The following is a 14,385-nucleotide window of genomic DNA, read 5'->3' on the forward strand; positions in this document are numbered from 1 at the left end:
GCAATAATACAGCAACTTTCACCCCAGCATCTTCTAGAACTTTGCAACCGTAGGTGAGAATTCATCCCTACTGTGCAGACAGATGGACAGACACAGAATGAGGGTTAAGCCAACGGTTTCTTCCACCTGGTTTTTCAGCAATGCCGAGCGCCCACCGCTCCCTTTGACTTCAACGTGCATCTCCGAAAATCAGGGACAGCCATTTCCCCAGACTGAGCTCCTACAAACTGAAGCATCGAAATATCAATGGTCACTTTTGAAAACTTTGACCTGAGTGACTTGCCCATAATTATGTAGCAAGATGGCAGCAAAACTGATACTAGAAACCAGATCTCCTAACTCCTGGTAACTTGAGCTAGCTGCTAGTAAACAATGAAGCCCCTGTTCTCCAAAACTCTTAAGGCCTAGGGAATCTTGCCCCACATTATCTTCAGTCTCTTCCGCTGCTCTTTGTAATTCTTGCTTCTCTCTGTGACATTACCTAGAAGTGAAAGGCTCTCTAGCCCATTCCCAATGCACTGAGCCCTTCAGTCTCCCTCAAGTGAACATGAATTCTTCAGATATTTGGAAAACGATGCCTCTGGTCAACTGAGTCATCAGGGTATCAAATATAAATATAATTGCTGCTCAGCTACAAAACACACATCATCAGTCATATTACAAATATACCAAATTTGCAAGCTGCTGTGTCAGTATCAAATTCTCTTATCTCATGCACGGCTGTCAACAAGAAATTATGAGAATTGAATTTTAATACGCTGGAGACTAAAGCACTATCATACATCATGCCACCGCTGAATTTTTGTGCATGAATTAAAACAAATAAATAAGGACTGTTTGATGGTTAAATAAACAAGTATAAGCTAATCAAGGAATGGGAATTGCATCATTTGACAGAGATCAGGGAATATGTCTTGTCAATGTATTGCTTATGCAAGTGTGAACAAGCTAGCAAATTGCCAACGCCTATGGAAAATTTTTTAAAACAACCACCTTAAATTCCAAGTCTACATATTTTGGTGTCATTTCAGTTTTTAAATCGATTGCTCTCTTCAGCCATCCCTTGTTGCAGTTTCACATCATGCATATTCCCTGACTGCGTATGATGGGCAAGTAACTTTCCAGCGTTAACACCAATGCTATTCTCAGGTGAACTGGCAGGAATTCAGGGTTCGTATCTGCTGCCTTTATGGTAAGTAGTGAATGGGACTAACTTGAAAGGGGAAGTACAACTAAGTATGAGTGAAGGTGGCAGAAACAGGCTGTACGTTTGTAAAGTGCCCAGATACTATGGTGACGGACATGCTCCAAGAATGCAGGCAGATCTGACCAGACGGATATAATCCTTCTTGATCTTTCTGAGATGGGGCTGAGTACCCCACCCTTCCCATCCAGGAATCCATGAGTGACTGTGGCCCAGGAGTTAGAGAACAGGCCTCCTAGCTCTACTACCCCCATAACCTCAGTTTACTATCAGTTATATCGGAAAAGGGGATATTATTAAAGCCAAGCCATCTCCTAGTGCAGCTTAATTCATGCATGTTTGTAAAGCACTTGGAGAGCCTTAGAGGAAAGAAGCTCTGAGTGTTATTATAAATATTATCCTACTAGTTCTAAAGGAAATTACCTGATTAGGCAGAATTTGGAAAAAGATGTAAGAGGGATATTTTTAATTAAAAACACTAAAAACTGAAGTGTAACGGGGACCTAAAGTGCTGTCTGCAAACTGATATGCTGAGCCTGGAAAAAAAAATCATTTGAACATTATTGTGCGCAGATGCATTTTCCAGTGTATTTAATCGCTCTGCAAGTGCGCAACTCACTTCACCCTCCCAGCTGGACAGGGAGTCAAAGGAAAACGAAGTGGGAGATAGATACGTTGACAAATAACATAATGATCTTTAATCATTAAGGCCCCAATCATGCAATGAACTCTGTGCAAGAGGACCTCTGTGCCCAACTGGCTTTGCTTTGTTGCTGTGCTGTCTGTCCTTTCTTTATATCCCAGCCTTAAAAAGAACAAAAGAACAAAAAGCAGACTACATTGCTAGGAAAATGAACTCTGTAGATTCAGAACAACTCTTGCTGATTATTCACAAAGTCGCAGTAGCACAGATTGCGGAGGTAACTGATTGCCTACTGGGCTAAAGGCAAAGTCTTCCAGCTATAGCAATGGAAGTATAAGATTATTAAAGGAAACAAGAGAAAAACTAGAAAAAACTCGAAATGGGATGATAATGCTGTCCTGGCCTGGCCCGCTGAGCACCATAGATGGCTGATAGTTTCTCTATACTGAATATGCTAGCAGACTTGTAGTGCTGCATAAGGATGTAAATCCTATGTAGATCAGAGTAGATAGTGTTCCTGCTGTCTCTAAAGAAAAAACACTGTGGACCTTATTCTCAGAAGTGCAGACATGACAGCTGTCATCCAGACCATAACTGGGTACTGAACCAGGGATCTCCAAAGCTAAAGATCCAAAGCTGCAGCAGCAAGGTCAGCCAAACTGGGGTTTGGACTTCAGGCTAGCAAAAAACTCTAGCTTCCAGAATTGTAGTTTCAGCTTTCCCATAGATTGTGCAGCAACTCCTTCTGATGGCGGAGTCCGGAGCCGCAGATTCCACAAAGCACTTCAGCAGAAGTCAATTAAACTAAAATGCAGGTTTAAATGCTTTGCCGAACCGGGCCTGAAGGTGGTACTAAAACAACCATAATATGGGGCCATCGGTTATGGAGCAACCCATGCAGAGTTTGCCTCAAAAATCCAACTAGTTTACTTTTGCAAATCCATCTGGAACTCCAAAGGTCTAAGCCCAGATGCTGAAATTCACTCCTGTGCAAAAAGGACAGCACAATGCCTGCGCACCACTTAAATCAGAGGGTTCAAGTAGGATCTAAGTGGTACATGGACGCCCTGTGCACAGGGGTGAATTTCACCTCGAACGAATTGCTTAACTGATGCAACAAGAACTCAGAACATATGGGGACTAAATGAGACCAGGCGTCTTGTGCTCTTAAAAACGCAGCTAGGTGCCTAAAATACCCAGAAAAATTTGGCTTTAAGTGAGTGCAATTCCATCAGTATCACTAGTGGCTGCTAAAATAGCTGCACTAAGAGCTCAGGACACTGAGTGTTAATTTCACCTCCAGTCTGTCCTCACTCTCATTGTGAGGCCAAAGTCACTATGATATTTTCTCCGGTAAGCTTAACACTTTGTGGGATGGGGAGGCTGTCAAGGTTGCTAGGCTGAAATCCTGACTGACCATGTGCGTTCAGGCCTGTGGGAGCGAACAAACGTTGATCACGTCGCCCCCACACACACACACACCTCCCTCCCCAGCTGTCCTGAGATGCTCCATCCTTGCCATGCAGTAAGTAAAATTATATAAGAGAAAGAAAAGGGATCCTTGAAAAGTATCTCTTTGCTGTTTTCATACAAGAGAAAAATCCTGACAGCAAATCAGAGAAGAGCATCATCATGCACACTGGTTTGTTATTGTGGGGTCCCAATCAGTACAATGGTTTTAAAAATAACATTTGCAACAAGTTACGCTGAGTTAACAGCCTTGAAGGACAAAGCCCTTTATTTATCCCCAGAACAGCTCCTCAGGTTGTCTAGTTTCAGAGCAGCAGCCGCGTTAGTCTGTATCCGCAAAAAGAACAGGAGGACTTGTGGCACCTTAGAGACTAACCAATTTATTTGAGCATAAGCTTTCGTGGGTTACAGCCCACTTCATCGGACGCATAGAATGGAACATATAGTGAGGAGATATATATACATACAGAGAACAAAAGGTGTGGGAGGCCAACCAACAACTCTAATTAATTAAGATGAGCTGTTGTCAGCAGGAGAAAGGCAGGACAGAGCAGGCTTTCCACATGCACTTCCCCATATCCAATGTACATTAAACATGACCTGGAGTGTGTACCTGTATGACCAAGAGAGTTTGGTCAGTCCTCAAGCTCTCTTCTCACACCACCACCCAAGGAGCCTGCGACATCAGTGGAGATTTTGTAATGTTCTTGTCCATTCGGAACTGGTCCACCAACCAGTTTCACGGAGTCTATCGATCCACTATCAGATGGTAAGAACTTTCAGTTACTACCAACAGGGGCTGCGTTTGAACCTGTGACTTATGGGTGAAAGGCTTTCTATCCTGTAAGCCATCCCCTGATCTCAGTCCCATTGCTTTCCCAAAGTTCATTTACTTAAATCAATGAGCTTGGCAGCCCGGCTATTTGAAACCCACCACAATTAAGTTATTCAAAGGGCACAGAGACAGATCTTTACAGAGGGGCTGGAACAATTTGTATAGTGGGGGTGCTGAAGGCCATTAAACCAAACTGTAAACCCTGTATATAATGGAAACCACTTCAAGCCAGGGGGTGCAGCAGCACCCCTAGTTTCAGCACCTATGGATATTTATTTTCAATATCATCCTCCAGAGTGTCCTTTTAAAATTCTTGGGAGAAAACCCAAAGCCTAATACCAGTCTATAGAGCTGACCTATAAAAGAAAACACAGAATGATCTAAAAAGGTTATTTGCCATAACACATAGTACGACAAATTAGGAAGAAGATACAAAACAGACAGGGAATCTAATCAGCGTTTTGATGAGACCAAGTGTTCTTCCCATAAGATTGGCAAATGCAATTCACTTCAAATGTAATTTTACACTTAACTGATTGGCTTCTGTTATAAGACTAGCAGTACATGGTTGTAGTCGCATTTAAAATAATAGCCTCCTCTTTAACGCAGGCAAAAAATAAAATAGAAGTGTTGGCTACACCGCCACAGACTCTCACTTCGGCAGGAAAACACCCTCTGTCATCACTCCTTCACAGAGACACCCTGGGCCAAATTTGGCTCTTTGGGCCCAATCCTGAGAACTGCCTTGTGCTCTCCACTCCCACTGACCCACTCAGTGGCAGCAGGCCTTCAGTGAGAGTTAAGGGTGGTGCAGAAGCCGGCACTGAGCTACCTTAGTGTAACTCCTTTCAACAACTTTACAGCTGATCCACTGTATATTGATGGCTGATTTTCATTGGTTGCTCCTCACCTCTTATCATTGGGTCCCAAACTCTTTAGATAACAGAAAGAACCCATTGACATGAAATTTGTATTTTGTATTCATGCATGTAATTATAAATATTAAACAGAAATTAGGCTCTCCACTGGGCACAAATGAACACTTTGATAAACGGCATTTTTTTTAATAGGCTACAACAAATCTATTGTTTTCAATTTATGCTGAGAGTAACACATCAAACTGAATAAGCTCTTTTCAGTCACTCATCAAATTACAAACTACTCAGAACAAACAGCCCTTTCAAAGCATCCTTTTAGAAAATACAAACACACACACACACAAACACACCTGGGTGTTACACAAACAAATCAACTTTCCTGCTGCAAAAAGAGGACAAAAACCAAACAAGTACTTAAGGCTAAAACATTTTGCGGGGGGGAGGAGAGGCGGGGGAGGGAGGAAATGTAAGAAAGGGATCTTAAAAACAACAGCCTATGGGATCTGACAGGCTTTGCTAGCCAAAAGGCTACATTTTCAACCTGAGAATCTAAGCTGATGCCCTCTACCGTACATCAACATTCCTATTATCAATCATTCAACTCGAGAAGAAAGATGAAGGGAGGTTCTTCTTCACATGGTCTTTTGACAGAGATATTCCAAAAGAGAGTGCTTTGGCTAGTAAACACCACTAAATTTCAGGGGTAATTTATTTTTAGGCTCAGTTCCTTTAACGTCCACAAGGATTCAGTGAGATTAAAAGGGTAGATAAAATACTTTTTTATTTTAAAGTAACACAGATGATATGAACACATTAGAAAAAATGAACTTCCATCTAGGATGATATCAGAATAGGGGCCCAATCCTGAAAATGCTTAAGCACAGGTGGTATCTTTTCTTGTGTGACTGGAAGGGGCTACTCACACAAGCAAAATTAAGCATTAGCAGGATTGGTCGCTCCGTTTGCTTGGACAAATTCCTGATTGTACAGTAAACCCATCTGATGGTGGATTAAGTTTGTTTAATAGCTACAATTCCCTGTGCAGCATAAATGGCAAAATAAGACAAGTTTGATGGAACAAATCCACCAATTACTCTCTCTAAATCAATTTGTGCTAATACTTTAATAATGCAACACCAATGATGTAAAGGAATAGCAGTCTTATGAGAACAGCTACACTGCATTTTAGAAGAGCGACTACATTTAAAAAGCTACAGGTAACATACCAAAAATACAGCTATTAAAATAACATATAAACATCATACCAAGAGACCCTTGCAGTAAATATGTAATAAGTAAATAATATCTGCTGACATTTTTATCACACAGGTGCAAATTCAAATCAATTATCGCTCTCTCAAGGCAGGGAAAGGTTCGCACTATTTCTGATCAGACAAACACTGTTCTGAGTGTGAATTATCTTGCAATTCAGTATTTACCTGTTCAGTATTTTTTATTTAAATGTTTCTAGAGTAATTGTGACCCAAACACTATTTTCATTAGTATAACATAGCATATTTCAGCCAGACAAGAAAAAAGACAAACTCTACAATCTTAAGAGCTGTCCATCAACAATTTCGCACTCATTCGGTAACCCTTGTGCAAAATTAAGACCATATGTCATTCACGACATTACATATATCAACCTGTTTTATATGCCCAGTCTTTGCTACTGAATCTAGCAGACTTGTTGGTAAAGTCCACCTAACTTTAGTGAGGGGGGCGTGCAAGGGTTAATTGTTGGAAAAACATATGGATTCTTTTCTACTTTTTAAACTCAGGGTCTTTATTCTTAGCAAAATTAATTTCTCTGCCATTTGCTCATTAGGAGACAGCTCTCTCCTGATTCATAAAATCCCCAATACCTTGCATTCTGCAAATACAACACTCCTGTACTTTTTGCTAAGGTGAGGTAATCAAAATGCCTTCCTCCTTCCCTCCCCAACAGGTTATGCCATTTGCCAAATTCCATGCTAGAAAACTATGCATTAAACAGCAGGACTGAAACACATTAATCACAATTATAACATGGCTGCTTTGTTACCAAATTACTGATCTGATTCTTAGACCTTCATCAAACTCTAGGCACCAGAGAGTGAATTTAGACTGGAATTCAACCTGAACAATGCTAATTTGCAGGTTAAACAATTCACAATTGCAAAAAAAAATATTAATTTTTAACCTAAAGACATTTAAATTGAACCCATCATTTAAAATAAATGAATTTCAAAATGATCACCACCTATTAATTTAAAAAAAAAGAGAAAATGTGAGGTCTAATAGCTACACATTTGGTGTCGTAACCATTCCATTCAATTGCTCTGTTTTAACTCTTGTTTGGGATTTCTGCAGCCTAAATTGTAATAAATTGAATTTGCGGAGAACATATGATATTAAAGTCAAAAGCTGATTAGCAGAGAATGTCAGATGCATTTGCCATTTGACTTCACCTACGAGGGAAACAATGCATTTTTAGGACCACCTCATCCAATGTTAATCCTTGAAGGATTACCAACAGCTGCCATGGTTGACAGTGTCAACATAAACTGTAACCTATTTCTACCATCTCATCTACACAAGGAATCAGCTCAAGATCAGACTGTATCTATCCCACTATCATCAGGAGAGATTAATCCACATTTTAGCCAGATTTGGGAAGACGTCCACCAAAAACTAACCAAACCAAAAACAAAATCCCATAGATGTACTTGTTTTCATAACACCCCAGATATTTAAACTCCATGCAGTGCACCATCCCATTGTCTTATTTATTTTACTGACTGGACACAGGGCAAAAAGGGGTGGGGGGAGATAAAGCCGCATCACAGGTATGAAAAATATCTCAGTGTCAGATAAAAGGAAAAGTGAACATGTCAACACGCTGCCATTTAAAACAAAACCTTGTTTTGGCTGCAACATCTGGAGCCTTCCCCCCCCCCCCAGGAAAATCTGCAACCAGAGTAAAAAATCATGTAGGAAGATGGGTCTTAAAACGTTGCACTTAACACCTCACAGGAACTGAAAACCCCAACCTGCAATTAAAAGTTTACACACGGAACCGGTTCACAGTGGGTGGGGGTGCGAATGGGGTTACAGGGATCGCTTGGCGGAGACCCTCCCCTATTCCACCCCCTTCCCCAACACCTACAGCTCCGGCTGAGGGGGCACCTCCTCCCCCCAGCATCCTTGACTCAAACCGCCCCCCCAAAAGCAATAGGGAGAAAGGGTTAAAAGTTGCACAACCCAGCCGGGAGTCACCGAGCAGCAGCAGCCTGGGCTCTGCATCCCGAGCCCCGGGGCTGCAGCAGAGGCGCTGGGGTGAGCGCTACAGGCGGGTGCCCGTTACCCACCCCGAGCCCGGGGGGCCCCTCACCTTGCGCGTTGTGCTGGTTGTTCTCCATGATCGAGGGGCTCGCGGAGCTGCTGCCCAGCTCGGCCAGTCTCCTGTTGGTGGCGGTCAGCTCGGCTCGCAGGTTAGTCATCTCCTGGCTGGCAGACTGGATAGCTCCATCGATCCGGAGGGCCAGCTGCTTATTGTCTTCCATCATGGTCAGGATTTTGGCCTGGGGAGGAGAGAGGTGAGAGAGAGGCGCATGATGCACCAGCCGGGGATGGGGGAGTGGAAGGGGGGTGGCTGCCTCTCTGTCTCTCTCCTCCCCCCGCTACCTGTTGGATCCCCTCGCTGCTGCCTCCCTCTCCCCAGCGCGGGGAAGCGGCTCCCGCAGGGGACCCGAGCGAGCTCCGCCGCTTTGCAAAGGACATCGGCGGGGAGAGAGCAGGGCAAGCACTCTTTAAATGGAGCCTACCATCTGCGGCGGGGGAGGCGGGGAGCCCGGCCAGCTCCGCCGCAGCCCCGGGCTTTGCCGGGCGCCTTCCCCACCCCGGCCGCCGCGATGCAACGAGGCAGCCGAAGGGAGCCGCCCGGGGCAAAGGGCGGTGGCGTGGGGGGCTCGCCGGCCTGGAGGCTGCACCGCGGGCTTCCCTCCCCTGCCCCGGCGCCGCTGCGCGAAGCGCTGCCGCTCCAGCCGCGGCCACCGAGCGCACGGCCCCGCGCGGGGCTCCGGCTGCCTGCGCTAGGGCGCCCGCCGCGGCGCGCTGCCCGCTGGGGGCGCCGGAGGGGGGCGCGGCGGGGAAAGGGGGTGCAGGGCGGGCCAGGCGCTGGAGGGGAGGGCGCAGCGGCGGGCAGCCCCGGGGCGGGCCGGGAGTTTGGTTTGCAGGGAGCGGAGCCGGGGGGAGGAGGCTGCCCGCCCGCCCACGAAGGGTCAAACTTAAAGCGGGGAGCCGGGTCCCCGCAGCCGGGCCTGGGGCGTGGCGCGCTGGGAGCTGGGGCCGGGCGGAGGCAGAAGGCGCCCGTCCCTTCCATCCTGGCCGGGGGGCGCGGCAGCGGCGCAGGCCCGGCTGGCTTCGGATCGGGTTGCAGCGCGGCCGGTGGGAGCCGGGTGACACCCCCTGCTCCGCCAGCCCCGGAGGGGGATGGGTCCGGGAAAGCAGCGCTTGGCTGGAGCGAGCAGTCGCCATGCTCAGGGGAAAGGGGCTCCTTTGTCTGCCCGAGGGGAGAGGGCTGGGGCATGAATCCCTCTCCCCCCAGCGCCGCTAATGGCACAAGGGGGCGACTCGTGCAAAGCGCTGCCCCCCCCACCTTTGCACCCCGAAGCGGCTCCAGCCCTGCTTGCGCCCCTGTTGGCGTTCGCTTGCCACGAGGATTGGAGCTGCTGCAAGCGGAAGGGGCCCCAGGGTTTAAAGCAAGTGCTGGGGAAGGAGCAGCAAACGTGCCATTCAGAACCAGGGGTATTCAGGCCAGGAACAGAGCCCAAAGACCGACCTACCCCACCAGCCTGAGGGATGGAGCCTTGCAACACGCCGGTGTAGTAGCAGTTTCTCGTACTACACCGGCTCACCCCAAGAAATCCTACAGCAAATCACTGTGAGTGCAGAAAATCCCAGAAACTCACCAGCCACCTGGTGACAATTCGCAAACAGAGAGGGAGGCCGAATTCCTGGAATGCCCGGTAGTTCTAGCTACTGTTCCCTTTAGGTAAGAATAGTTTCTCTCTCTGCCACTTTTATAATTAGAGCATGTTCTAGTGGTGATGGGAAGTCAGGACTCCTGGTTTTTGTTTTGTTCCTAGCTCTACCACTCAACTCAATACATACCCTTGAGCCCATCAGCTCTCTCTAGAGCCTCAGTGTAGGTACCTGTACGATGGACATAGTCCTGGTGGCCTGGCTTACAAAACTTCTATAAACATTTGCAAGATCAAGTGCAATAGCTACTTTCTCCACCTTTGCCATGACTATGGATGATAGCAAATGTCATAATTCTCCTTGTAACTGGGTCAGCTCAGCACCACGGACAAACAAAGCGCTGTCCCTAAGCAAACGAGGCAAACAGAACTCTGCAAGGCTGGTTAAATCCTGCCAGGTTAAATTAATTGTCTAAAGGACTCGAGAGCTTTTGATGAAAGATGCAATGGGAGTTCAGTCCCCTCCTCTCTTTGTCTCTTCCCGACACTGGGCTTTGCGCAGAAGTCTGTTGCATGTCGGTGCCCAAAGAGGAGTAAAATGGACCAAAAATCTCCTGGAAGAGGATGGGGGTGGGGAGGGAAAGGCAAGGGCTTCCCTGGTATTACTGCATAAGCCACATCCACCCAGTGGGTGCTGCAAGCTCAGTGGGTGCTGGCAAGCTCAATGTGGCATGTACCCATTGAAGCAATAGAGGATTATTTGGCATCATAAATTACTGCTTCTAGAAGGAGCAATAGCATTTTGCAGGGTCTTTTCAACACACTGCAGGTGATCTGCTTGCATGAGGACTGTGGGACTTTGATTGCACCAGGCAGCAAAGCTGTAGACCTGAATTCATGACCAAACAACCTATGTGTTAGGGGTTAGACTAGATGACCCTTGCAGTCCCTTCTAACCCTATGGTTCTATGATTCTCTGGGAGCCGGTTTCTGCCAGCTGGAAGCCCAGGGAACCTGCCCGAAGAGCCAGACCATCACTCCCAGTTTTCAAGAGGGAACGATGCAGTGGAGAACAGCAGTTCAGGAGACACAATTTTATCCCCAGGCACCCTTTAAGGCATGAAAGGGAGGACTGGTCCCGAAGTGAGCCAGAGCTCCCTGGGAACTGAGCTGGTGCAGTCTACTTCTCTTCACGTACAAAAAATGGCTCTTACCCTATTGTTTGAATAAGGGAAAATATGATGCAAAAAATTAAAATAAACGTTTTGGGGAAATAGGGGAAGATTGAGCAGTTGCTGCAGTGCGCTCTCAGGTCTGCCTCATGCTTTTGGCTCCACAGCCAGGCCTTGAGAGTGCTCTGAGGACTTGCAAATGCAAGGAAGTTTCCAAAATCTAAGCACTTTCAGTGGCATAGGCATCACAGGGACCTTGACCAAACTACAGCAGGAGAGGGACAGAATGCTGGGTTCTGTCCCAGCTGGCTTAGAAGATGGAGACGTATTATTTTCTGATTTAGAAAAAACAGAATAGATGTCAGCTTTGTCTTTCCTTTGGCAATATAAACACCATGTGATGGTGGGGTTGAGCTGACGGGAAATCATGTCAGTGTCCACTTGCAGACTGGCTCGTGCCAGCTGTTCTCTTCTCCGTCCAGACTTGCACCATGGCAGTACAAGAGTGACCCCTTCGATGAGCACAGAGAATGTCCTCAGTGGCCCCAGGAGCAGCTCTGGTGTAAAATCACCACTCAGCGTCTGAAGGAGGAAATGGTTTAACAAACCAATGGGCCGATAGTTTCTGCTGCTCACTCACAGGAAGTGAAATGAGGTAAAGCAAAAGTGTGTTGTTCTCCAGCAAGACAACGATCCTACTGGGAGCCGTGGAACAAGGTACCGTAAAGCTGCGAGTCTCACTGAGCTGGAGGGGTTTGGCGTGCAATGAGCCTCCAGGCAACTTTCAGGAATAAAAATAAGATGAATGTGTGTTCACATGCTATCAGTCTGCTGTAGATTGCTTTCCGATAGTGCTATGCTCCCTGAGAGGTCATGTCTGATCCTGCCTGTACTTATGCCCATTCTGCACTGTCATAACGTCCACCAACTTCCACAGGGTCACTTGGTGGGCCTCTTGCTTAGTCCAGTGTGCTCCAAGTCCGCTGGGAATAGACAGTGCTCTGCCATTCCCAGGATTGAACCTGTAGGTACTCAAGGGCAACATGTCACTCAGGGTTTGTCTACACAGTGGGGGAACGTATTCTGTGGGGGAGTGATTTCTAAAGCACACTCATGTCTTGTGCATTAGTTGGTCCATGTAGATACAGTTGTACATTAAAGCACACTAGGGAACCTTTAGAGCACACCAGCAGGGTCTACACAGACCAATTAATATGCAACACATAAGTGCGCTTTAGAAATCACACCCTTGTAGAGCACATTACCTTATGGTTTAAACAAATGCTAAATTATGGAAAGTTTGGAAACAGTATCTCAACAGACACAAATAGTGCCAAACTTTTTACTGATCTAATCTCAGATTAAGATGGCCACAGCATTTATGGGGTGAAGCTGCACCCCATGGAAACTCCTAATGAGGCTGTTACTTGAGGAATTTGCACTGTGTCCCACCCAGGGACAAGGGATTGGCCATTATGTGGGGTACTGAAAATTAATCCCCTTCAGTTTTCAAAGTATGAATTCTTAAGTCAGTCAATACACAGGGTAAAATTCTGTTCTCTGCACATTGGAACTATATGCTGATATTCTGGTCTCTCTGCAAAGGTGGATCTCCCAGTGATATTGATGGGTCTCCCATATACACACTGTGTGGAGAGACTATTGGGCTGAAGTCCTCGCTAAGGGCTTAGCTACTAGGGGACATCCAGGAAAAGAAATTCAAATTAACTAAAGGTGTGAATTAGTTAAACTGCATTAAACCCTGTGTGAACACAATCATTCAGAATTAATGTGGCCTTGCTTCAGGAAGGCTGCTTAATCCTGAATGAGGGTGTTCACACAGGAGTTTAATGTAGTTTAACTAATCAATTTCAAATTCACACCTTTAGTTAATTTGGATTTTTGTTCCTGGCTGACCTTGTGTAGAGAAATGCTTAAGACTTTGTCTACACTACAAAGTGAAGGTGTTTGTTTTTTGTATAGCACAGGTAGGCTTACCATCGCTATCTTAAATCTAGCTAGCCACAGGTCCCAGTAGTAGTGAAGACAGGTGGTATGGGCTAGCAACCTCAGTACAAGCCTGCCAGAGACTCTGGGTACATACTCTGGTTGCTAGTCTGTGATGTATCCCATGCGGCTATGTCTTTGCTAGTATTGTTACCCACACTAGATAGATGAAAACCAGGCATACACTGTAACACCATCATCTGGAGAACTTCCTGGCCTGGGTATATTACCTTGAAACAGGATCTACCTCAATAATAATCTTATTAAACTAACTACAGGCTCAATAAATGTTTCTAGACACTAAATATCTCAGCTGTTTCAACTCCTTTTTATAATATCAAAAGAACATGGCTCATTTTAAAGCTACAGTCAAGCAGATGAAATCTACATTTTGTGATTAGTGTTTTTTTTTAAAAAAAAAAATAAGATGAAAGAATCTAATTAATAGCAAGTATTTAATGGTCATTTTTAAAGGAAAAATGATTTTTGACTGACAATTCCCAGCAGTGTCTGAAGCCCAAACATTGCAACACTAGGGCTAGTATATGAAAACCACAAAGTGACTAGAAACAGACGTGGAAGTGAAGGTGTCTATTTTCATTAGTGATGTTTATTCAGGGTGGATAAACGGCATAAATGAAGAATGAATTTGAATTTTGAAATTCTGTCTTCATGATTTAGGTTGTTATGAGTGACAGAGGCAAGGACACTTATGTGAGGTTTGATTTCTGAACAATGTAAATGCTTGGGTGCATGTCTGACTTGTATGCACATTTAATGCAACTCTGTATGCAAACTAGGAAATTACATATGCATCTCAATGATTGAATGTGCAGTTGCAATAGCATATATGTAAAACCGTGATCAGGCAACAACTTACATTCTATACTGGAATAAAATACAAGCTTGTGTACAATCAGGGCTTAAATTATACTCAACTTCTTTAAACCCCAGGCCCATTATTTTTAGCCTACTATTTTTCTTTTAAATTAAACCTGATGTGAGCCTTCCAGCAAAGCATCTAAGGCAAAGCCTAGATTACACTTTTAGTCAGTGTAACCTCAATAATAGACTAGTCAAGGTATTATATTGGTAGCATTCAAACCTTTTTAAATTGGAGGTGTGAAAGTGTAGAAATTCTATTTTAAAAATTGTTTTAAAATCTTGAACGTTACCATAGCCTCATCCATAAATTAATAACCCAGTCTTAGA

At 45.2% G+C, this 14,385-nt stretch overlaps 1 protein-coding gene across 10 annotated transcripts in view; it reads right to left on the reverse strand.

The window, feature by feature from the left end:
* The window catches only part of KAZN (kazrin, periplakin interacting protein), a 725,211-nt gene that overhangs the window by 383,579 nt on the left and 327,247 nt on the right, over positions 1-14,385 (reverse strand). For 5 of the 10 annotated variants that reach the window (XM_039508723.1, XM_039508720.1, XM_039508722.1 and 2 more), the window contains one exon: positions 8,404-8,593. In XM_039508723.1, the coding sequence (XP_039364657.1) occupies positions 8,404-8,593 (190 nt within the window). The other 5 variants (XM_039508728.1, XM_039508727.1, XM_039508729.1 and 2 more) reach the window with 5 other exon arrangements.

The sequence above is a fragment of the Mauremys reevesii genome, linkage group 21 (assembly GCF_016161935.1).
Source record: "Mauremys reevesii isolate NIE-2019 linkage group 21, ASM1616193v1, whole genome shotgun sequence".
Classification (NCBI taxonomy): domain Eukaryota; kingdom Metazoa; phylum Chordata; order Testudines; family Geoemydidae; genus Mauremys; species Mauremys reevesii.